This window comes from Falco peregrinus, chromosome 8 (assembly GCF_023634155.1).
Source record: "Falco peregrinus isolate bFalPer1 chromosome 8, bFalPer1.pri, whole genome shotgun sequence".
Taxonomy (NCBI): domain Eukaryota; kingdom Metazoa; phylum Chordata; class Aves; order Falconiformes; family Falconidae; genus Falco; species Falco peregrinus.
The window spans coordinates 24,657,645-24,680,758 of NC_073728.1; the positions used below are offsets into that span (position 1 = coordinate 24,657,645).

A 23,114-nucleotide genomic window follows, 5' to 3' on the forward strand; every position below is an offset into this window, starting at 1 on the left:
AGATGTTTTGTTAAAGTCATGGAAAATATGTTTTTTTCAGATGACTGTAGCCTGGGTCACCACAAGGGGAACTTTTGATACTGAATTTAATTGTACACCCATAAAATAAAGACAAATCAGCTTATCCAGATTCATTCTGTGTCTAACAATAGAAAATATTTAATTGTCTTTCAAACACGAATTGCTAATTCTCTTATTTTGCACCCTACCTTGGAGGAGACTAAAAGCATACAAGGGACTTCTCAAATGTCATTCAGTCTTCAGGTTTGCAGGGATTTCTTGGTCTCTTTTTTCCCCCAGCAACTGTCCTAAGTGTCCCCTTTTGCACACATTGCATCTTCAGGAAATCAGAAAAATTACCAGCGTTTCCTTATTTCAGACTGCCCGGGTCTGTCTGAGTTGGAAAAGAAAGGGGAGGTTCAGCCAGAAGGGGAGAGGGGAAAGGCTATTGCCCAGCTGGTGCTACTGGGGTTAACGCTGTCCCTGGAAAGCTGCGGCGTACACCAGCACTAGCCATCAGACATGGACTGCACTGCCCACAGAATGACTAGTTTACATTTCATTATTTCTGAGATAGTGCTGTTCTGTGGGTTCTGTCTAAACTTTTAAGAAAAAATGGAGGTTCCGTGAGAAGGCACTAGCATAATTCGCCCTTCTGAGAAACAAGGAGACAAAGAAAATTAAGTTTGGGGCTGTAAATCATAGGGACATCTTTGCTAATCACATGTGGATCTTTAATTTAACAAATTAAAACAAATATAAATTCTGACAAGACATGTCACTTCCTTTTATACTGAGCTTTTTTTTTAATAAAAGAGCATTCTGAAAATAAAAGACCAATTACATTCCTTACTTTGAAAGTCATTCTTTTGTATTTATTGAAAAGGTCATCATTATTAATTGCATGTGAAATACAAAACAGTGACTTTATAGTCTAGTGATAAATTTAAAACTGAAAGTCCACATATTTGAAAAAATCCTTGAGGTTAAATTCACATTAATGATTTTAGTCTGAGCAGTTATTTCCTGCAATTATATTATCATCAATGTTTTATCATTATTTTTTCCTTACATCTGAGAAAATTGAAACAAATATCCATCTTCTGTGTGGTGGCGTAGAATACACAAAGCAAGTCCTCACTGTTCATGTTCCTTAGAAATTTTTCAGTTGTTACTTGTTACTGCTGTACCAGCCACTAAGAAAAAATCACTAGACTTCCCAGAGACAGGGAAGGGAGGATAGGCTCTCCCATGCCTCTGAGCTTACAAAATCACAGTTTTCTCTAGCAATTCCACTTGCTTTCCACTGTCTATTGCACTCCAGAAAATCATCCCCTAAAAGAAGTGATGAGCACATTCTGATCTTCAAAACATCACTCAGATCCACATTTCTTATCTGAATATGTGCTTCTGCCTCCACTTCTGCTCCTGTCCTCCTATTAATGTAAAAGTGCCTCTATCCTCCTGCAGTTGCTCTACCAGTGAGCCACCACTGAAGCACCTTAGCCACCAGGTTTACAATGAAGGGAATAGAGAAAACGTAAACACTTCCTCCTTCTTTCCCTCTGCCCTTCTCCCACATGCAAAACTGCTTACTTGAGTGGTATGGGAAACCTCACTAGCACAGGGAAGGGAAGTAGGCTGAAGCCAGTGCCATGGGTATGTACACCAAGAGCATAACTGGTTTTATATCTGCTTATTTGTAAATTTCTCAGTTTTAAATTAGTAGAAAGACAAGTTAAATGTATTATGTATTTATTACGGCAAAAAAAGCACATCCATCTTCTGTAAGATGGATAGAAAAAGACAACATTTTGTTCTGGTATGGAAATAAGTAACTGAATGAACAGAATCCTATAGAGAGGAAGGGAGGGTGTAGAAAGATAAAATAATGAGGGGTAAAGTGTCTGTTGTTAGTCAGTCATATTTATTGTTGTAAAATGTAACCTTTATAACCATTACCATGTAGTTAAATATAAATGTAATTATAATCAGTTACCACATTACTTCTTGCAATACTATGCATTCTGTGCCAGAGGTTATTTAATATTTTTTTTCATTTATTTCTCTAAGATCACTTAAACCACATTTGTGCAAGTTCAGGAAGCTGATAACACATGAACCCATGTTTTTCTATGTAAACTTCTTATCAGGATACTTTTGTTTCATCATCAAGCTGTGACATTTTTGGGTTTGCTCAATCTGCATGAAGTTTTTAATGTTAGCATTGAACAATACCTTTAGCTGGGCATGGAGAGCTTGATGCAGACTGACTTGTGTAATATTGCCTTTCTTAAAGCTTGAACATGATTAACAGTCAATCATCTATTGAAAACCTGCTTTCTTCAGATGGGACTAATCTGTCATTATGTTTCATATTTCATTAATCAAGTCTGACCTCGTAATAAGATCACAAACTACTAATGACACAGATGGAGATAACTGCAAACTTCGAAGACGGAAATTGTCCTTTCAAAGCGAAATAGAGAAAGGTAATTAACTTCATTTCTTACATTAGGCAGCACTGCATTATTCATTGGTATTTCACTTTGTAATGTGGGCTACATTAGGGTCCCATGTTGGCTGTTACTGTAGCAGCTCTTGAGAACAGCTGAGCAGCAAAAACACTCTGTGCATTGTCCCCTAAATGGTTATGAGGATACTAGGTAATCTAGGATTATTGTGGTCCATTATTATTAATGATTGTTGTTGTTGTTATGATTGATCAATTATTATTGATCTAGGATACTAGAGGATATGAGTTTCACCATTTCATGACTTCACACCTATCAGTGCAGAGCTGTTCAAACACTAAGCTACCTTATTGCCATTGGTATATATATGTATATTATCTCTTAAACAATATCTGTTTTCTGAGACACCATGTTTTAAGCTGTCTGGAGAAGCTAGTCTATTGGGTTCCTTATTAGCAGCATTGATTTTATTTTCTCAGCGAAGGTCTTTGTTGAGCTTGATGTGTTTCTCCCTAGAATAAAAATATTTTGTTTTCAGGACACAGTAGATTCATCGTAGTGAGATTTTGATTCATGTGGTAATGTGTAAATGGTTGTCCTGGCAACAGTTCAGGTAACATTTTCTGTGCTTATGTTTACCTTAGAGGCTTTGGGGAGTAATCCTAATGAAGGAAAATTCAGTGAAATATTAAACTATGTCACCAGTATTCAGTACTGCTAAATACCAGGAATATAGATAGTACCTGTGGTCAGACAGCAACAGTCATGAAGACAGCTAAACTGATACTCACAGGATTTTCATTTTTATGTAGGGAAAGCACAATTCCTTGAATAACATCACAGTTTTATGGTCCAGTGGTTTGTCTGACAAATTAATGCTTCTGGTATGCCTGTCTTTCACACTCCGCAGTAAAACACCACTCCTAAATACAGCATAATACCAATTTATAGGGTTGCAGAGTAGCTGATAATAAATGGGAACACTTTAAACTTACATAGGGGGCATAACGCTCCATGAAGGAATACTTTAATCCAGAGTGTGGCTACTCAGAACAATGACATTGCTGTTTGATCAAAGAAGCGTCTTTAGGGCAGGAAGCCAAGACTGACAACAAACCTGTCACGAAAATGTCCCAATGAAATATTCAATCTGCTCTTTACAAAGAACCTGTTGACAGAGGCACTTTGCCTGAATAACCTTATTTCTTATGAAAAAACATATGCTGCCACCTAAAAATTTACAGAATTTCAATGTAATTGAATGTAATTCAGAATTACAAATAGGCTTGTCAGGTGTCAATGTGGTACCAAGCCCCCTAGGTGTTTATGGTTCTTGCCCAGTAGATTACACTGAACATCCTGTTGGAGACATTTATTTGCATTACTTTTGAAAGAACATAATTTCCCACAGTTTTGTCTTTGAAAAGAAAAGACTTTGCACCATTGGGGAAGAAGAGACAAGACTGACAAAAGCTCCTTAGTCTTGGTAATGACTGGATAGTATGTGGTAATGTCTAAGTTAAACAGAATGCAGTACATTGGAAGTGCATCTGAAGAGAAGATGCAATCACAAGAGCCCTTTGCTGAGAACTGAGTACACTTTTGCCCCACTGGCTTACTGGCCCTCTCCGGTCTCTGTTCAGATTCTTTGTATGTCACCATAGCCGCAACAGACACCTCATAGTCACAGACCTTCAATTCACTTTTCTATGGCCCATCCTACATCCTGCATGAGGTTGTAGAGCACTAGAGGTTACTACTGGCTTGTAAAGTAATATTCTATTGATTTCAACACTACTTACAAGGGGGTGTGGCATCATATTTTGATTCAGCATAATTAATCTATAATCATAAATATTTGGGGATGATCCTGCAGGGTGCCTGAGAAGAACTGGAGTAGAAAAGACAGAGTTCCTGAACACACAGCTGGCAAATGCATTTCTGGTCGCTGTATTCTCACAGATAAAAAAAAAAATGTTTTAACCTTCATATTTTGATTTCAGGACTACATTTTGAACAGGATCGACACACACAGCTTTCTCACTCCTATATTTTGATATTTTGATATTTTGATATTTTGATATTTTGATATTTTAAATGTCTCTAAATTCTTACTGATTTGTAATTATTAAGAGGTGGGAATTGCTCATGAAATGGCCTTCTTGCTGGCATTCTTTACTTTCAGCTGTTGAACCACTAGCATATTATGCAGCTTGAAATTATATTGTTTCCATCTTTAGTGTGATCATCAGCGATTTTCTCCCTTTTGGAGTGCTAAAAATGGGATTGTGTTATCTCAGCCTTTAGTTCATGCTAGCCTGATTTGGACCTTGTTGCCATGGTAACTCTTCCTGCACGAGTTTTATCAGGGGTTAAACAAAATCAACACAGCTCTCCATTATGCATCTGCAGTTAGTACCACTAGTTTTCCAATTCCATGCAAGACCTTGTCACTCCACCTATTCATATTTTCACCATTTCTCACCTGTGTCAACAAAACTGATCTTAGCTATTACATTGGGATCTGCTATAATATGATTTTAAAGGGTACAAGGCTACTTGAGGGACCAGATGGTTCTCTGGTTTCCAGAAAGGACTGCAATACCACAAGAGGTCCCCTGCAAAAAAATAACACACACACACACTATGTAGATGCTTATTCTTGCTCTCGCCCAAAAGAAATTCATCGCAAGTCTTTGAGAATACTGGATGATATACCTTGCACAGGGGCAGGTGCAGCCGTAGCCAGTTGCCATAGATGCTTGACAGTCAGCCAAGAAACATTCCATGACTGCTTAAAGCAAGCAGTATTCCTGCCTGGCGGCTCCAAACAAAGCTTTCAGCTGGGCTGGCAAGTTAGTCTCCTGCTGAAAAATGAGGGACAATGAGCTGCTGCATCTACATTCAATTGTCTCTTCCAGCAGTTCAGAATACAATCCTTTCTTGCCCATTTCTCCTTTTCCTCCAGTATTTCTGTGGAAGTTAGCTAATTTCAAGGGAAATACATATGAGCAAGAAGTTTCTTCTGCTCTGTTAGTTCTGAGTGCAGATCTATTATCCCATGGTGAATGGGGCATCACTAGAGTTGATTACATCCATCTGAAATCCATACACATGAAAAATACAAAAGTTACAGGCAGAATATAAGTAAGCTCACTGAGAGCTTCAAAACTTGAGGCTTTGAAAAGTCTTTTCTGGAGTTCAAGCGTTATTACTTTTGCTAGTATCTTGTTTAACTTTTTTTTAATGTTGGCTCTAAACCTTAACATTCTTGGGACTGTTCCTGTGTCCAATTATTCTCATTAAAAGATCTTCTTTGCATTTAACTCACGTAACCCATAGCTGAAGTTCTGGACCTGTTCTGGGTACTCACATATAATTTTCTTGAAGCCCTAGAAGCAATCAGGTATAAAATCTTTTCCAAGGAAAAAATTGATTTTGGGCCAAAACTGCATTTGTTACATAACCAAATCATAGCCACCCTTTCTTCTTTTGACAGGGTATATAGGATCTTTCCATCATTTCCAGGCTCATAAAATACTGGCTAAATAAACCAGCATGGACATAATAACTGGGAATGTAATGATGATGTCACTGAAATAAATCTTTATTCTGCATTTTTAGCTGTGATACAAAAACAATAACATCATCACGTGGACCCTGGCTTAGAAGATGATAAAAACTCCAACGGAGTTATATTTTTAAATTAATAACCAGAGATTCAGGCAGCTAGTGATACTTAATCTTTAACATTTTCCAGCTCTCATGTCAGTTTGTCAGAATTCATAACAATGAATTCTTATTTCCATGGATGTGATTTTAAAAGGCCACAAAATAAAGTTCTTATGAAATCTTGTTACACAATTATTGCATGCACTAACCCAGTTTGACACAGACTGTAACAATCAAGTGGGATACAAAATGTGCTTTGCGGTGTTTCATTTTTAGGATATTGTTAACTAAGTAAACTTATATAGTTCTTAATTTTAATTTGAAGGGTCATGCTTTTTGACCAGACTTTTCCTAAAGTAGCTACTGATCTATTCTCAAAGCAAGCACAGAAGCCAGAGTTCTAATAAACTTTTAATTGAATCTTGATTAGTATAGCTACCTTAAGTATAGAGTGCTTGTCGTTACTATCCAGGCTAAGAAGCCAAACCATATTAACATAGCTTTATTACAAGGTACCCAGGGGCCATGGCTGGCAATTACAGAAGAACAGGAAATCTTTCAGGAACTGGTTCTCCTGCCTAAAAGTATAAGGTGAAGCAGTACTGAGAGAATGGGGAAACATCCCTCTGCCCCTGCTCTCTCCCATCCTTGTCCCCTTCCCTCAGCTTTATTTAAACAATTATTTTATAAATAGATGACTCAGCTGAGCACTGTGCTGTGTCCCCAGCAAGAAAGTAGGATAAGAGTCTGGACAAAACTTGAAGCTCTTACCTAACTGTGTTAAACTGTTAATATTATGCTGATGAAGTTTGCTTGGGCTTAATTAGAAAAGAGTTTCTAATATTCAGCCAGAGTGTCAGGTGGTTAAATGACCAGCAAACAACTAATATCTTGGCAGGCAGCATATGGCCTGAAACAAGACCTCATGTCTCCAAAAACTTAACCTTCAGCATGAAACCCCTAAGAGAAAGTACGTGGTCATCAGAGAGCCCATCACTGCCATGTTCCATCTGCTCCTATTATCATTATCGTTACTGCTGTTACACAGTGCCTAGGAGCCCCCTCAGTGCGTAGGAGCCCCCTCGGGGAGCTTCCAAAGAAGAGACTTGTTTCCAGAAGCTGCTCCTAGAGAGGCTGTTTCCAGAGGCCAAAACTGATTGAAACGTTGTATGCAGTCACACATACACATAGCTATCCTTTGGGAAAAAAAAAAAAAAAAAGTAAAAAAAAAAAAAAGTAAAAAAAAAGTAGTAATAGTACTACAGTGAAAGCTGAATTCCTTGTAAAAGATAGGAGAATTCTAAATGTGATAGGAGAACTACTTTGGCCTTTTCCCTGAATCCCTTCTGAGATGCATGTTTATAATTCTTTGTTTCTGAGTTTTTAAGTATAGTATTATTTCCTGAAGTATAAATCAAGATTTGTCCTTCCATTATTATCTGATTAGCATTAAAGTTGATACGAAGCCAGACAGAGCAAAGAAAACTCAGAGATAAGTCTGTCACTCCACCCCTAACTTATGTCATTGTACTGAAGATGGCATAAAATAATTACAAATGAAGGACTGCATATTCACTTCAACTTTGAAATTCTTGGCTTTTAAAATATGTCTCAAATTTAGTTATTCAAAACTAGCTTCTTTCTTACTCCATTAAAAAAAAAAGGAACATGGATCCTTATGGAAAAGTTACCCACTCTTTAGTCCAGGCTGGCAAGGGGAGGTTTCAGCATCTTCTGCTGTTCCCTATTTCCAGAATGATCCAAACCTTCACAGCTCAGAGAGGAAACACAGCAGAAGACACATTAACTTACCGAACTCTCATAAGCAGCACTGAGACAGAACAGTAATTCAAACAGGTCACTCCTTCATTTCCTCCACCATCACTACCCAACCTACCGGAACCTTTCCTCAAAATTACCAGGACTTGCTCTAACAATGCAGTTTGACTAGTTTGTAACTTTAGGTTCCCCAGTGATGACTTAGAACCTCCCAAATTCTGAATGAAATTGGAATTAAAGGAATCTTGTATCATTAAAAACAGTCACAGAAAAATAAGAACTTAAAACTTTTTTACTACAGAGAGGGGAAAATGTTTTAACTTCCCTAAAATACAACCAGTAACATACTTTTCCTAGGAACAGGAATCTTCCTGCATCAGGTTCTAGACAGACATTGTTTTTCCTGACTGCCCTGACAACGGACGATTTTCTCTTCAGCTGAAAAATGGTAGAATGTTTTGTTCAAGTTGTTCATCTTCTGGAATGGACTTTCAGAAGACCTTTCCTGGGACATGTTCCTTGTCAGGACATGAGTTGAGGCTGTTTTGATGAACATCCAGACGTCACGATGCAGGGTCAGGACTCTGAGGCTAAGTGTAGGCCAGGTTGATTCTGAGAGACAAGAGTTCAAGCACTAAAATTCAAGATTCATAAATGTCTTAGGTTTGTTTAAATTAATTCATGTTAAGTTATAGTACTTTCTAATGTTTCATAATGGTTAAATATCTCTATAGACAAAGCCAAAATCACTCTTCAAATTTTCGGGTAGCAAAGGTGGAGTAGCTCTCATTTTAAATGTTACATACCAAATGAAGTCCAGAATTTTACTATTGCTCATTATGAGTTTGTAAAGATTGTGGGGATCATATCCTTCTCCCATGAAAAATAAATCTACTAGTTCTTCTTACTGCTTCCCATAAGACTGTTTGAAAATCAGTACAGTTTTCTTTCTGAAGGTTTTAAATTCACTAAAATTAAGCAATTAAGAGTTAATAGAACTTACGAATTAAAAATCCACTCAAGTCTGTCATTGGAAGGTCCTGTATGAATGTAATTTTCAAGTAACAATATTAATTGCAGACTGCATTAAGAGATCAAATCTAAAAGACCCAAGTCAAAGAAAGGATGGCAACAGGAATAAAGCTGTCAGGCATCTTGCCTGTGGATTTCATTGATATAGCAATATATCTTAAAGGAATAAAAATTACTTTAACTTTTTTCTTTTATTCTTAGATACATGAAAAATATGGCCAAAAGATGTATCTTCACCATAGCAACAGTTATCTACTGAATGACCGTCTGGGTTGCTTTTTATTTTCATGTTTACAAGCAGACAGATTCCTCCTTTTTGATATTCTTCTATTACCCAGTCTGTCAGAAGACACTCCTTTATATTTAGCAATGTACTCCATAACACTCACATTCAACTAAGTATGAAGCAAACCGCAAGGAGAAAGAATTAGAAGCATTTTAATTAGCAGTTTAATAATCTTAACGTTCCTGATTGGCATTCCGTAGAGCTGTTTAGCCTGCATAAAACTTGAGTAGACATCTCTGGAATCACCCCTCATTATATATTTTTGATGTTACAGTTAATTTATATTACCAGTAATTTTTTATATTACAGAAATATTATGTATCAATTATATTGTTCTTACATGACTAAGTGAAAAAACAGCTTTTGATTTTTTGACATCTTTGAGATTTTGCACTTTTTCGACCCTTTTTGTGGTGTTATATATAACATACTATTTGAAATGCTTGGTCACTGACTTTTCATTCCAAATATTTGCTGCCTGTGGTGCACAGGTGGGCACATAAGGCATTTTTCTGCGCTCTGGCAAGGTAACTGATATTTTTCAATTAAACAACAGATAACAAGCAGTCACGATGACTAGCAAATATTTTGTTCATGTGTAGGAAGGACAGATTGACCACCGCAGGAATATTTGTGAATATCACTAAGAAAGAGCTAATAACAGTTGAACCAAAATATTTGCTGGGGATCTGAAGATCTGCAGACCTTTTGAGCAATCAACCATCCCTTTTCCCAAGTTACAGTGTGCATTTCTCCTTACCAAGGGACGTACTTGGTGTAGTGTAAAATAACATAGCAGGTTTTTTTAAAGGAGAGGGAAGATGTCATGTCTGCTGAACAGATCTATAGTTATGCAGATCATAATGATAAGGATTATCTGTTTAATAGTTTGGGATATAAATTGCTTTCTTCAGGGGTGAAGAAGTCATTCACCTCATTTCCTGCACAAAATTGAATTTTTCTAGGCATATTATGAGACTTTATAGTGGATGGCTGAAAAAGGGAGTAAATATTTGCTACCTTCTGAAACACTAGGCTACATAGCTAGCCTAAGTATGACAAATTCCAGTTAATGAAATTACAGTAATATTAAACAATGCTGCTCCACATGTAATATATTACTGACACTTTCACCAATACTGTTTACAGCAGACTAATATGTTATTGAGAAAATATGCCTAGATCACGCTGGCTGCCACTGTCCGAATAACGGAAAACTTCAGCAATACAGGCTGACAATGGCACACAAAAGAAATTTGTTTGATCTCTGGTGACCATTCCACCAAGCTGGATTTTATGCAGTATTTCTGTGAGTCCCTGTCATAGCTATATTTCTTTGCCCTCAGGACAACCCCATTTCTTCCCTTCCTTTGCCAGTGCAATTGCGAAAAGCAGGACACAAACCTTCTGATAATTACTATGAAGGTTTTGGAATTTCCAGACAGCAAATGTCAGAGGACATTCCCTGTAAACTTGGCAGGCAACCAAAATACATAGTAGGCTAAAATGAGACTCATAAATAGTGTAAAAAATGTTTGTATGTGTTTGGTAAAGGAGGAAGTTACAAAACAATAGTCAGCAAAACAGTTTCTAACAGTCAGAATCAGAGTGTGAAACTTGTCTTACTGGAAAAGGAAGTAGGAAGCACTAAGATGAGGGTGGGTTTTTAATGATTACATTTATTTTGGAAACAGAAGAGAAAGGAGAAGAAAAGTCTATTGAAACCTGGAGTCTGTGTGATAGAAAGTGAACTCATCCATACATACACATACACAGAAAACTCTTCTGTTCTGGAAAATTCATTGCAAACTGATGACTGGATTTCATTACAGAGGGAAGGACAAATTCGTACTCTGAATAAGGCACTACCTAGATATTCTTTGTAATACATTTCCATTGAGCTACAGAGGCACTGCTAAGCCGTTGATCTGAGGTACAGAGCTTGCACCATTGTCAGGTCCTGTAGAGCCAAAAAAAAAAATGCAGTTTCCATTTAAATTCCTTCTTTAGGTGAAGGGTATCACAGGATTGTTCTCCAGACAGACGAATCTTTAGCATTACATGAGTCTCTTAAAAGGAAAACAACTTTGGACTCTCTGAATGTAGCCAGATGGCTAGCAAATAAAGCAACAGCAGTAAAGCCAAAGATGCATATTTTGAAATAGATCAGCTGATGAAAAAATCTTCCCAGATCTCAATAGGCAGAACCCTACATTCAACAGATCTCCACTTTCCTTCTAATGACAGTGAGTTCATTATACCAGGACAGCATTTGGAAAAGTGTTCTGTTATTCTGACGTAGATGGAGGGATATCGCTTGAATTACCCTGGGTTTACAGCAATGTAATTGTTAGCAGAATCTGGCTTCTGGTTCCTAGATGTTTTAGTATTCCATGATTATGACAGATAAGACAGTCTGCTATACTTCAGCTTCTATACAATTTTTTCATTAGTTTCAATGACCTCCTCTTAAAATTAGTCCACTGATTGATTTGTATTCCACAGGGTGCTCATTACAGTCACCGTTAGTGCACAAAATCCCATGAACATAAAAAATTACCCTAAAAAATGGCAATTTCAAGCTTTCATTAGAAGGTCTTTTTCACAGGTTGAAGTCAGTCAAGCAGTAAGTAATTAAGACAATTTGCTGTAGTGTGACTGTATGCATTTTACTGTATATTCCCACAAGAAAAGCCACAGGAGACATCCACATTGGAATTTTCTTATGAAGCTTTCTTTTGGTTTTGTACTATTTTGGAGATGGGATTGTAGACAACGTGGTACTTGACTATCCAGTCTGAGCATTCCTCACGCTTTACACTGCCAGTCCATTTGCATCTGTATTGATGCCTTTGCAGTGTTAGATATCCTCAGTATCACCCAAAACTAGCGATGCTGCTTACCAGGAGCCAAATAAAGTCACCTCAGTCCAGGGCTGTGTTAATTGCCCTGGGAGACTCTAGAGGGTACAGTTAGAGGGGGCAGTTACAGGAGACCTGCTTTGGCATTGGTGTTACTGTGGTCACCGTTACCTGCCTTCGCTGCTCAGGCTGCCTGGCCTCCTGTGCAGTGCTCTGTATGGATGCTGCATTCTCTTTACATGCAGATCAAGAGGATTAGATGAGGCCACAGTTTCATTTCCTTATAGTGACCAGAAAACAGAGAAGAAATCTAGGGAATATACTAAATGTTGTATTAACCACTGCTCTAGGCTGTAAAGACTACAGACATTCCAGAGTTATGTTGATTAGTAATTAGCACAAAGCAGATGGGAAATCATGCTGTCTCCTCAGAAGTTAATGCAAACTAGTTACAGTATTTATATGTTGTTGAGACTACCCTGCTAAAACGTGTTTTAAATAAATAGCAGAACTGGAATTATCTTGACATTTCAGTTAAAAATAGGTAAAACCAAATACTGAATTGGAAATTGGCTTCAAGTTTATGTTGAAAAGAGATCAGGAGTTCTCTGTGTTTCATAAATGATCATTCTTGGGTTTAAAACCCATTTTATTTTTACAGTGTGTTTTTAAAGGCATCTAGTTTTTATGTGTCACTTCTTAAGAGGACTGAATCTGCTCACTTAGAGCTACAGGTCTCACTATAGACCCTGAATATGATTAATGAAAGAGTCATTCTCAACTCCATTGGTATTCTGCTGCCATATATATCACAGCATGTTGGGTACTTTTCTTATTTAAAAGTTTGGATGTTCAGAGAATCACAATTAATTCTAAAAGCTAAGGAATTTAGGCTGCTTTGGAAAGTTGTTTTGAGATCATCCCTCAAAGACAGACAAGGAACTCACTTCTTTCTGTACCCAGGGCTTCTCTCTACTGTATCAATCCTAAATATAGGTTTGACAGTACTGACCATGGAGAAATATGCTCTCTGTTTCGGTGGGCATAGACATTTTGAGGTTGAGTGGTTGATTAATGCATTTGCCTTTTCTGGGAAAAGAATAATCAGCAAAAATGCTCTTATGTGGGCATAACTTAAATGAGTAGTTCTGATACTGACTCTGACATCCATGACTGTTAGCTTGTCAAGACTGTGAAAAATGCCCAAGAATGTGAGAAATTGGAATAGGGAATGAAATAATAAATTATTTTTTTAAAACTTTGGAATATAAGGCTTTCTCAAATCTCATCCTCACCTGAAAAAAACAGTGAGTAAACAGGAGGGCTATGTTGGATAAAACTTTGCTTATACCAAAACGGCAAATGTTTTCCATCATGAGTTATGTTTTAGGGACTATGAATCCTTGCTATATACATACAGATGTCTTCTAGGACTTCAAAAGAAATATAGATCTCCTCTGATACAGGAAAGAAAAAAGGCTTTACAGTAATTTATTCTAGTAGATGGTGAACTTCCTAACTGGTACAATAATCATCTCCGTCCTCAGACCAGAATAAACTAGAACATAATCTCATGAACTGCGCATTATTGTACACAATTATTTATGTTTAACAGATTATTTTAAAGAGGATGATCAGAGTGATCCTGAACCCTCAGAAGACATCACCAGATACTATCAATCTACTAAGAAACACTTTGAGGAGAAAAAAAGTGGCTCATCATCTTTTGTGTCCTCCATTGAAGATGAGCAAAAGCCGCTGTTCTCTGGGATAGCTGATTATCCGTCTGTAACAGAGAAGACCACAGAAGTGGACTTTGAAGAAATGGTTCATGCCACAGAAGAAATTCTTCTTGACAAAAGAAGCAGTTCTTGCAAAGGTAATCTAGCTGTTACTGTTTTGTAAAGTTTGAGTAGACATCTATTTTAGCCTGACTATCAAAAATAATATTCTGAATGGCACTATTGATTCTTTAAATAATATTTACTTTTGTATTTCCTGAAATTTTAACAAGAAAAAATATTTTAGATCAAAAATTATTATTATTCAAGAAGATTAATGCAGTTTAATACCCTAGCTTTGGGACTGGATTACAGAATCTCCAAAAGGCTATGCCAGGTTTTATTCATAAATTATCTTGTAACTCAGCTGCGTTAGGAAAGTCATTTAAACTCTAAAATTGCCGATTAGACCTGGACTTCATTGAGTGACCATGGATGAAAACTGTACTCAAAGCAGAAAAGAATCTCTCAGAGGGTGTTTGATATACCAGGGTTGGGTGACAGTAAAAAATCCTAGACAGCGAGAGCTAGATAAACCTAGTGATGATTGCACATGACATGCACCAAAAAAAAAAAAAAAATAATGTTGTCAGGGAACTAGTTTCATTCCTTGCATTGACAAGGCACAATGAATATTAAGTGACAAAAATCCATAATAGCTTGAAAGAATACTATCCCATTTTGCTGCATGTGTTGCTTAAAAGGAGTACCATTACCTCACACAGAACAAATCCTGACTTCCATAAGTAAAACACAAGAACAAAGATTTGAGCTTTTGTATATGACAAACGATCAGAAACTATTAAGTAATTGCAGTTACTTTTACATAAAGATAAATCACATAATTAAAGTTACATCTAATATACTAAAATATTAATTTTCTCAGTGATATCAAGGGAAATTAATGAAAAGCTCCAGATTAATATACAATTTAAATATTGCTGAAAGTTCATTTATAATTGGTTTAGTCTGAAGGGAAGAATTACGTATTTACTATTTAATGCTGTTTTCCCCAGCAGTTTGTTTTCATTTAGGCAATTTAACCTTTTAACCATCATTCAATAAATTTCAGGCTTTTAGGCTATAATTTTAAACAAATGTAATGACTAATCAGGCCAAACAATGTTATTTTTACATTTCAAAGGTATGAATATTTGAAGTTTGGGCTTCTCAGGTTGTCTATATAAATCCGCAGCACATAAACTTGTTGCATACATACTGCAATTTGAAAGCTTACCTTTCCCCTACCAATAGCCAGAAATGTGTCCTTGCAGCTATAGCAACGTTTTCCAAGGCAACCTATTGCAGATTTTATGTGAGCTAAATTTAGCATGTCTAAAGGTTATATATTTTGATTAAGACTACATTTCTTTTTTCCACTTTGTAATCTAGCACTTCTGGTAATGTGTATGAAAGCTCATTACCTTTCTTGCAACTTTCATAAAAACTTCAAGGTCAATAGAATAAAATCAGCTTTGATTGATATGTGTTTAAAATGAAATTCTTACTCCTGCTATTAATTAGAGATTGATCATAACTTACGATAAATGTAGTTATAAGCATAATGAAATTTTGAAATAAACTCTGTTTGTATGTATGTATGTTTATAATCCTCATATAGTATGGTACCTTATAAATCTTGAATGCAAAAGCACTTTATAAAGCCACTGCAGTTCATTACCACTGTGACTGATACTTATTTAATTATCTTTAGTTCTGTCTTAAGTTTTGGTCATTACTGTCGATGAATGGAAAGACTATTAATAATAGATTGTATAATGTGGGCAGAAAATGCCTAAACTTCTTCCTCACAATCCTAAAATGCACCTTTTAATGTTAAAACATGACTCTCTTGAGAAGACCTAATATTTTTTCTGTAGCTGCTTAATCTATATATTGTGGAAAAATGCTATTTTTTATTTTCACTTGGTCATTAACTGGGCTATGAGACTGGTTCTTAAAGTGAACCTAGTTATACATTGGTTGATTTAGTTCTCAGTTTAGGATTCTTCAGCCCCTGGAAGACCATAGTTGGTTATAAAGTTGTAACTGCTGTTGGGCTTTTCTGGGGTTACTCGTGTATGTGGAAGTACCTGAAAAGATGATTAGAACAGTACAATACTGTATATTAACTTGCTTATAGTGTCTGAACTTATTTTATAAATCAAGAGCCAATTCATTGGCTTCGTCACAAATTAAATGTTTATTGTAATGGTCTACAAATACATATTCTGGGACAAGAAACAGCTGTGATTTCCCTAGGATAATCCACAGGATTGAAAAAATACATGATTTTATTTAATGATTTATTGTGTAAAATTATGAACAACTTGGTTTTTACAGGACATTAAAAAGCAGTGAAATGTATGGCCTATGTTTTCAGTTTCTACTCCTGAAATTCACTGCTTAAAAATAAGTCCACTGGATTTACAGCACCCACTGCACCCATACGCATAGTTTAAAATTTACACCTGAATTTGTCAGTCTGCTCCACTCACTTTCCTGAGAGCTTTCCAGCTTCCTGGGCACTGCAAATTGTGCCATGTGTGCCAACTAAAACCAAATTACATGTTTCTGTGACAGTTTTGCCTCTTTCCTTCTGTTGGCTTAAGTGGCTGAGGAGCTGAACAGGTTTCTGTGTGGCCAAGATGAAAACTCTTTCCCCTTCCTCTTCTGCCTGGTGCATAAAATCAGTTATAGGTCATGCCACATGAAATTCAGACACTCTCTACTGCTCCAGGAAACCTTCTACCACCTGCTAACCAAAGATCAGATAATGCAGTAAGCACCTTTCTGAGATAAAAAATGACAAGAAAGTCTCTTCCTCCACTTGAAGTCTTGTAGTGAGAGCTCCCCTTCCTGGCTAAATCTACTTGAAATATTAAATCTGAACAGGATTATTTTTTTTTTTTTAATTTCTTTAGTTGGACCAACACTGCTCAAAGATGTGTTTGAAAGGATTAGCTAATAGCATTTGGACAAACCTCTCACATGTCACCCACACTGTTTTTTTCTTTTCTTCGAAACGTGGCTCTGGCTGCTGTGGTTTCTTAGAAAAATGTCACAAGTGTGAAATGAATGTAACCTGTGCTGAGTTGTCAGCATGCAGTGCCAAGAGGAGTGTTAGGAGATGCTCTGAGCAAACCATTCAGGACTGCTGGGCGGTGTGGGATTCAAATCCAACTGCTCACACAGCAGAGGCTGACACCTTACAGACAGTCAAGGATTTTGTCCAGCTGCATGTTGAAGCAGCAGCCTGAATGCAGTAAGAACTTTTAATAAATTCTGCAACTTCACGTAGTTAAATAATTACAGATACAACCCTAATGGGAGTTGTATTGAGCAAGTGTTAAAGTTTTAACAGCCTTTTTTTAACACAGGAGAGGAGAATCTGAGCAGTACTGAGCAATTTTTGACTGCATAACAGGTTCACTCAGTAACAAAGGCTTGGGGCAGAGCAGGGGGGAGATGTGAGAGCACTGTCAACCTAAATGTGTCACCTGTAGGCGCTGCAAAACTCACAGCAAGATCTTCATTCTGTATCTAATAAGGATACATGCAACTAGTATATCCCGTGATAAATTATTTTTAAACTTTCACCAGCTTAGTGAACAGGAGAAACTCCCTGGAGCCAAGCATGTATACTAATTAACAAATCCAAAGAAGTGTAAATTAAGTAAATTGAAAAAGGAAGGAGAAATAGCTCAAACCAGAAATCCAAGCAAAAGGAAGGAAGACCCTCGAGTTCTGTTTCAGTGCTAAGGTGCAATGTCTGATCACAGAGATCCTAGAATTGGGAGGTACAAGAAGGATGGAATTTGGGCACAGCAGGTACAGAGCAGAACTGGAGAAATTTTTTTTTTTTTTTTTCCACAAAGGACTGGGCATGAAGAAATAAGTATAAACAACTCATATAAAGAGTGTTTTTAAATACTTTAGTATTGTATATACCATACATGAGGATTAGAAGGGTAACTAAATTCAGCAAGATAGTTGAAACTCTGCAGTAAGATCCTAATAATGTAACTGGGCTATTTTTAGCTTGAAATAAAATTATTTTCTCTCTCTTAATCCAAAATTTTATCTGCAGCTCAAACAGGGGGGAAAAAAAGGGGGGGGGGGGGGAGGGGGAGGAATAATTACCAATTATCATTAAAGTGATCTCTGACTGACCCAACAATGTTGAATATTTCATTCTTTTAGGACTCACAAATTATTAAACAAAATGAACTGGCACCTTTCACCCTACCGTACTGTAAATGTCTCTGAGACATGCTTTACATAATGATGTAAGGGTTGGGTTGGAGATTAGTGATGCTAAAAGGCACATCAATGAAAATCAATTTCCTTTTTGAAAATAATAACCAGTATCCTTTTCCAAGCAGTATGAGCTGCGTTAAACTGCCTCTGTCTCAGACAAAACACATTACACTCCACCAACCTTGTTAAGACAAGCAGTGTTAGAATTATTGGTAAGAAAGGCAGCTAGCTGAGGTCTGGCAGCTTTCTCTAGAGTGGATGTTCCAATGCACTGTAATGCATGCCTAGTGCTGTAAATGCAATGCATCTACTCCTCCTTTGCACCAAAAACCTAAACAGTAGATACACTTCAACAGCATGTTCAAGGGCAAGAGGTCTTAGCCAGGTGTCTGAAACACACAAAGACAATCAAATACATCAATTAATGTTTTTAGCTTAGAAAAAATACATCTAATTTCAACGAATATTGACTTGCTAAAAAAACACCTTGAGAAAATTGGAGGTTCATTAGTAAAATGATAGAAAGAAAATTTAAAAAATAGGAGCCATTTAGTGGCAGAACTCCGATGATTCTGACTAGACAAAGCTGCCTGTTTATCTACAGCTTCAAAATGTTAGCATGGATGGAACCGCTTTTATCTTCCCTTAAATAGTAGTAAGGAGAGGAAGTAAGGAAAGTTGTTCAGGCAGTGTGCCCATGTACCAATTTGACTTTCAAGGTTTTGAGAAATATGAGTAAGTGGGAGGCTTGAGGGGTGCCAACCTCTCTCTAAAAGCATGTATATAAATCTATACTTTTATACGTTTTGTTTTTCAACAGATATCACTGATAAAAGAAACTGGAAGCAGGAGACTATCCAGGAGTACCAGGACTCCCCAATTCAGTCAGCGTTACCTCATGTTACATGGGGGATCTGTGAAACTGAAAGTGAGTTTATATATGGAGAAGTGGAGAATCGATTAGATTTACTTCAAGAACAACTCAACAGGTAAAAACAGATATGATCAGAAAAAACATATGTGTGAAAGTATACATAATACAACTGATATTAATGATGCTTACAGAAGGAATGAATTTGTGCAGGAAGTTTCCAAAAGCATCCAGATCTTCAGAAGCCCAAAATACACTTTGGGATTATCACTTTGTTTTCTACATGTATTCTGAGGAGCCTAAATATCACCTAAGTGCAGTCTTCCAGAATCTTGGAAAAACCTGTCCTGGGAATGCTGGGTACAAATTTTTTAATGCATTGCCATAATATTCACATCACTTACCCCTAGGTACCCACATTAGCTACTCTGAATTGCCTTGCAGAAGAGCCTTTCTCCTTGACTGTTTAGGAGACCAGCTATTTAACCAGGAAGCTGTATTGAGGCACCTAAACTTATTAAATTTAAATCTCAGCTCACCCAGAATGCTATTCTTAGATATTTACATGCCCACAAAATCGCAGTTTTCAGTATCTTCAATATCTGAAGTACTTTTTCTTTCTTAGACACCCAAAGTAAATCAGCTGCCTTCTTTCAAAAAATATTGCAGAAAAATTCCCTTTTTGATGCATTAACTTATTCTGCAACTTTATCTATAATAAGACATGGGAGTATGCCAAGGCAAAACACTTATACCTGTTACAACAGAAAGCAGATGTTTTCTTTGTCAGAATCCATTATTACCTTTACTTAATAAAATGTCTCTTCCTTCTCTCTTTTGCTCTCTGATATGCTACTCTTTGCTGGCAGCTAAGCAGAATAGCTTACAGCATTTTAAAAATATGGTTACAGAATTTTGATCCATCCAACACTATAATTTACCATGTAATTTTACTTAATTTTAAATTGCCCTATGCTCAGGTCTGTGGCTTTTTTATTATTTTCACTCTGCAGTTCCATTACTTTTAATATTTTCCATGACAAATACTATGACATGCACTCAGCCTTAATTATACTTTAGTAGCTCTTCATTGGCATTTTCTGCTGTATATTTTAGCAAGCAGTTTAAAGTCAGGTTAAATGCGTGTTGCTTCCTTCACCTACCATAAGCCAATCAAACCACAGTTTTTTTCATTTCTGAATACTATATGGTACATTTAAATGACATTTTTAACATGTAAGCCTAAATTGCTGTAATTTCTAATTGCAGTAGTCACATTCCATTCATTTCTTTTCCTGAAATCTCAAGTTCTTGAAACTGAAGTTATATCTCAAATTTACCCATAGTTTTATCAAATTCTTTTCCAAGTTCTCAGTATTTTCTTGAGTTAGAAACGATCATTGCTACTGATAATCTAAGATTTAAATTGTTATGGATTTTATTAGATCATTTTATTCTTTTACTTTTCTCATGGTTTTAAAGCTTTTCATGCTTTCGGACCTTGCCGGGTCTTCTATGAATGTAACAGCCAGTATTCTTTCCTGCTTATGTCAGACCTGACCTGCTGGACTAAAAAGCATGGTCAATTCTTCCTGAACTTTTCCATGCCATATTAGAGGCTCAGCATAATAACTCAAATTATTAAATGGATATAGAAGGCTGGAAAGCCACTGTATGAGGAATATGTCCCTAGAGCTCTCTCTCTTTCTCCTCTTCAAGCAATTGGAATTTCATGGAGGCTGTGGGCCAAGCATCTAAGGTTTTCCTGTTTGTTCCTCCTTGTGTGGCATGACATGGACTTGTTTTAAATTTTGGAGAAAGAAGGGAGAAGTTATATATGCAGTGATGATGAATAAAGACTACCAGAGGTACTGTTTGACTTGAAGTACCAGGAAACCCATCAAGCGCTAAAAAAGTAAGAAGGGAACAATTTTAGAGTTAATTCAAAGCCAAAGACAATCATTGATGCAAGTCCTCCAGTGCTAAATCCCTTTTATTGACGGAGATGTTAAAGTCCAGGTTTAGCAGATGGAGTCTCTCTGGATGGTGGCATGCTGCTGCTGCTGCAGTGTTTTCCCCTGTGGCGTCAGCATCATGTTTGTGTGAAATCAGCACATTTGCAAGTTGCAAAGAATCCAGGAAAGCTGAACAAGAGAGCAAGTAGGGCATGACTGACTGCAACATCCAAGTTTGGGCCTTTGTGAGACCTGATGCCACAAAACCAGCTTCTGCTGATAAAGGAAGAAACAGCATCCTAAATACCCTTTGAGCATACCTTCAGATTAATTTCATAGATGCATTTAGAAATAAATGACACGGGCAATGGACAACTCCAACATGACAAAAAATAATATCAGTGAAACACCTGGTAAAAGTGAAAATCTGTCAGCACAGGATCAATTCTGCTGCTGTAGGCAGCCCAGGTAGTAACATTCACAACATTAAAGGCTGCTGACAAGAATTTGTTTACTCTGTCAGAAGATGAGTTGCAATAGAGAAGGCTGCATGTCTGTATTACAGTCTGTCATAGCATGTCCCGTAACCTTCCAGCAGCTGGGGAGGCTCAGCAGGCGTTGCCTATTCCTGAGTTTGTCATGGATCTTGGCAAAACCATTTGAAAAACATTTCAGTACAATGGAATTGTAAGTATAAACAACAGAAGCAGCTCAGGTGTTTCAGAAGTCATATACAAATTTATGAAAAGGGAAAAAAAAAGAGAAAAAAAACTACTAATCTTGAGCATCAGAAATGTTGACTCTAATTCTGAGGCTCGATAAGCCTAATAAATTTTCACAGTAAGGAGACTTGGGCTGTTGGTTTTTTTAATGATCTTGAGAGCATCTTTCATTTTCTAACTGTGGAAAAACACAAACATTTTTCTCTTTATTTCAGTACATTGTATTAGCATTGGGAATGTCAGAATTGTCAGATGCATCAGAAATAGCATCCCATCCTCAGCCAGTACAAATCAATTTATTTACAACGAAAAGAGTACTTTTATTCCAGTTCATTTCAACCAAAGACCGGTCCCCCGTGTTACTTTTTGTTGCAAACATAAGGAATAGCAATGAACACAATCTTAATGTAGCAAAAAGATCAGAGGCGAGCATACAGCTACCTTCTGCAAAGCAAAGGGAGCGCCAGCAAGCTTTGGAAGGGCTCACTACTCCCTCTTCTGTTCTTTCCCATTAAGACACGGTCATGTCAACAAGCAATAGTTCGCTTTATTAATAAGCTGCAGTCCCTCTTGATTGTATCTGCAAACAGTACGTTAAAATATACCTATTCCTGAACATGAGTTAACTTATTTTGTGTTACTTCCCTAGGCTTGAATCCCAAATGACTGCTGATATCCAAACCATCCTGCAGCTTCTGCAAAGGCAGTCAACACTCATTCCGCCTGCCTACAGCATGGTGACTGCAGGTGCAGAGTATCCACAGCCAGCAATCAGGGTGATACAAAAGCTTCAGCCCGCAGCATCCATTAAAACAGACAGAAGTTTCAGTCCTTCATCTCAGGTATGTACAGCTGCAATAAGATCATGAGAGATTTGCTAATCTTTTTAGCTAATGATAGAAGAAATGCATACCAATCTAGGTGCTTGTTAACAAGTTTAACAAATATGAAATTATGATTTTGGTTTAGCATCTCCACAGTGGACTTAGATATAGTAGATATCTTGGAGATCCATACAACGATCTTATAATCAGACTGATATACTTTGTCATCATGCTTTCAACAAAAGTTAGCAGAAATGACAAATACTAGACTGGGCTGTAAACCACAAACACTTTCCAAGCACGAGACCTGCCTGCATGGGTGCATCTGCCACAGGTCCCATTTATGAAGTCCTGAGAAGAACCATGACTATGTTTTCCTCAAGGTACAGGCCAGACAAGCCCAGCTGGTCATACACATATGGAAGTGGGGGGGGCTAAAACCTTTCTTATGTTCGGTCCCTTGTTACTGCTGGAAATATAAACATACAGAGCTGTGACATACCTGTGTTTCCCAATACACATCTTCTACCCCAGTTCTGTTCAGGCAAAATTGGATGACTTTCCAAATTTATTTGGGATCTCTGGAGTTTAACAGCT

At 37.0% G+C, this 23,114-nt stretch overlaps 1 protein-coding gene across 1 annotated transcript in view; it reads left to right on the forward strand.

Moving 5' to 3' along the window:
- Positions 1–23,114, forward strand: part of KCNH7 (potassium voltage-gated channel subfamily H member 7) — a 233,447-nt gene that overhangs the window by 207,686 nt on the left and 2,647 nt on the right. Inside the window, exons 12-15 of the mRNA XM_027782345.2 lie at positions 2,393–2,492; positions 13,720–13,983; positions 18,966–19,134; positions 22,343–22,535. Of these exons, the coding sequence (XP_027638146.1) occupies positions 2,393–2,492; positions 13,720–13,983; positions 18,966–19,134; positions 22,343–22,535 (726 nt within the window). The remainder of the gene's footprint in view (positions 1–2,392; positions 2,493–13,719; positions 13,984–18,965; positions 19,135–22,342; positions 22,536–23,114) is intronic.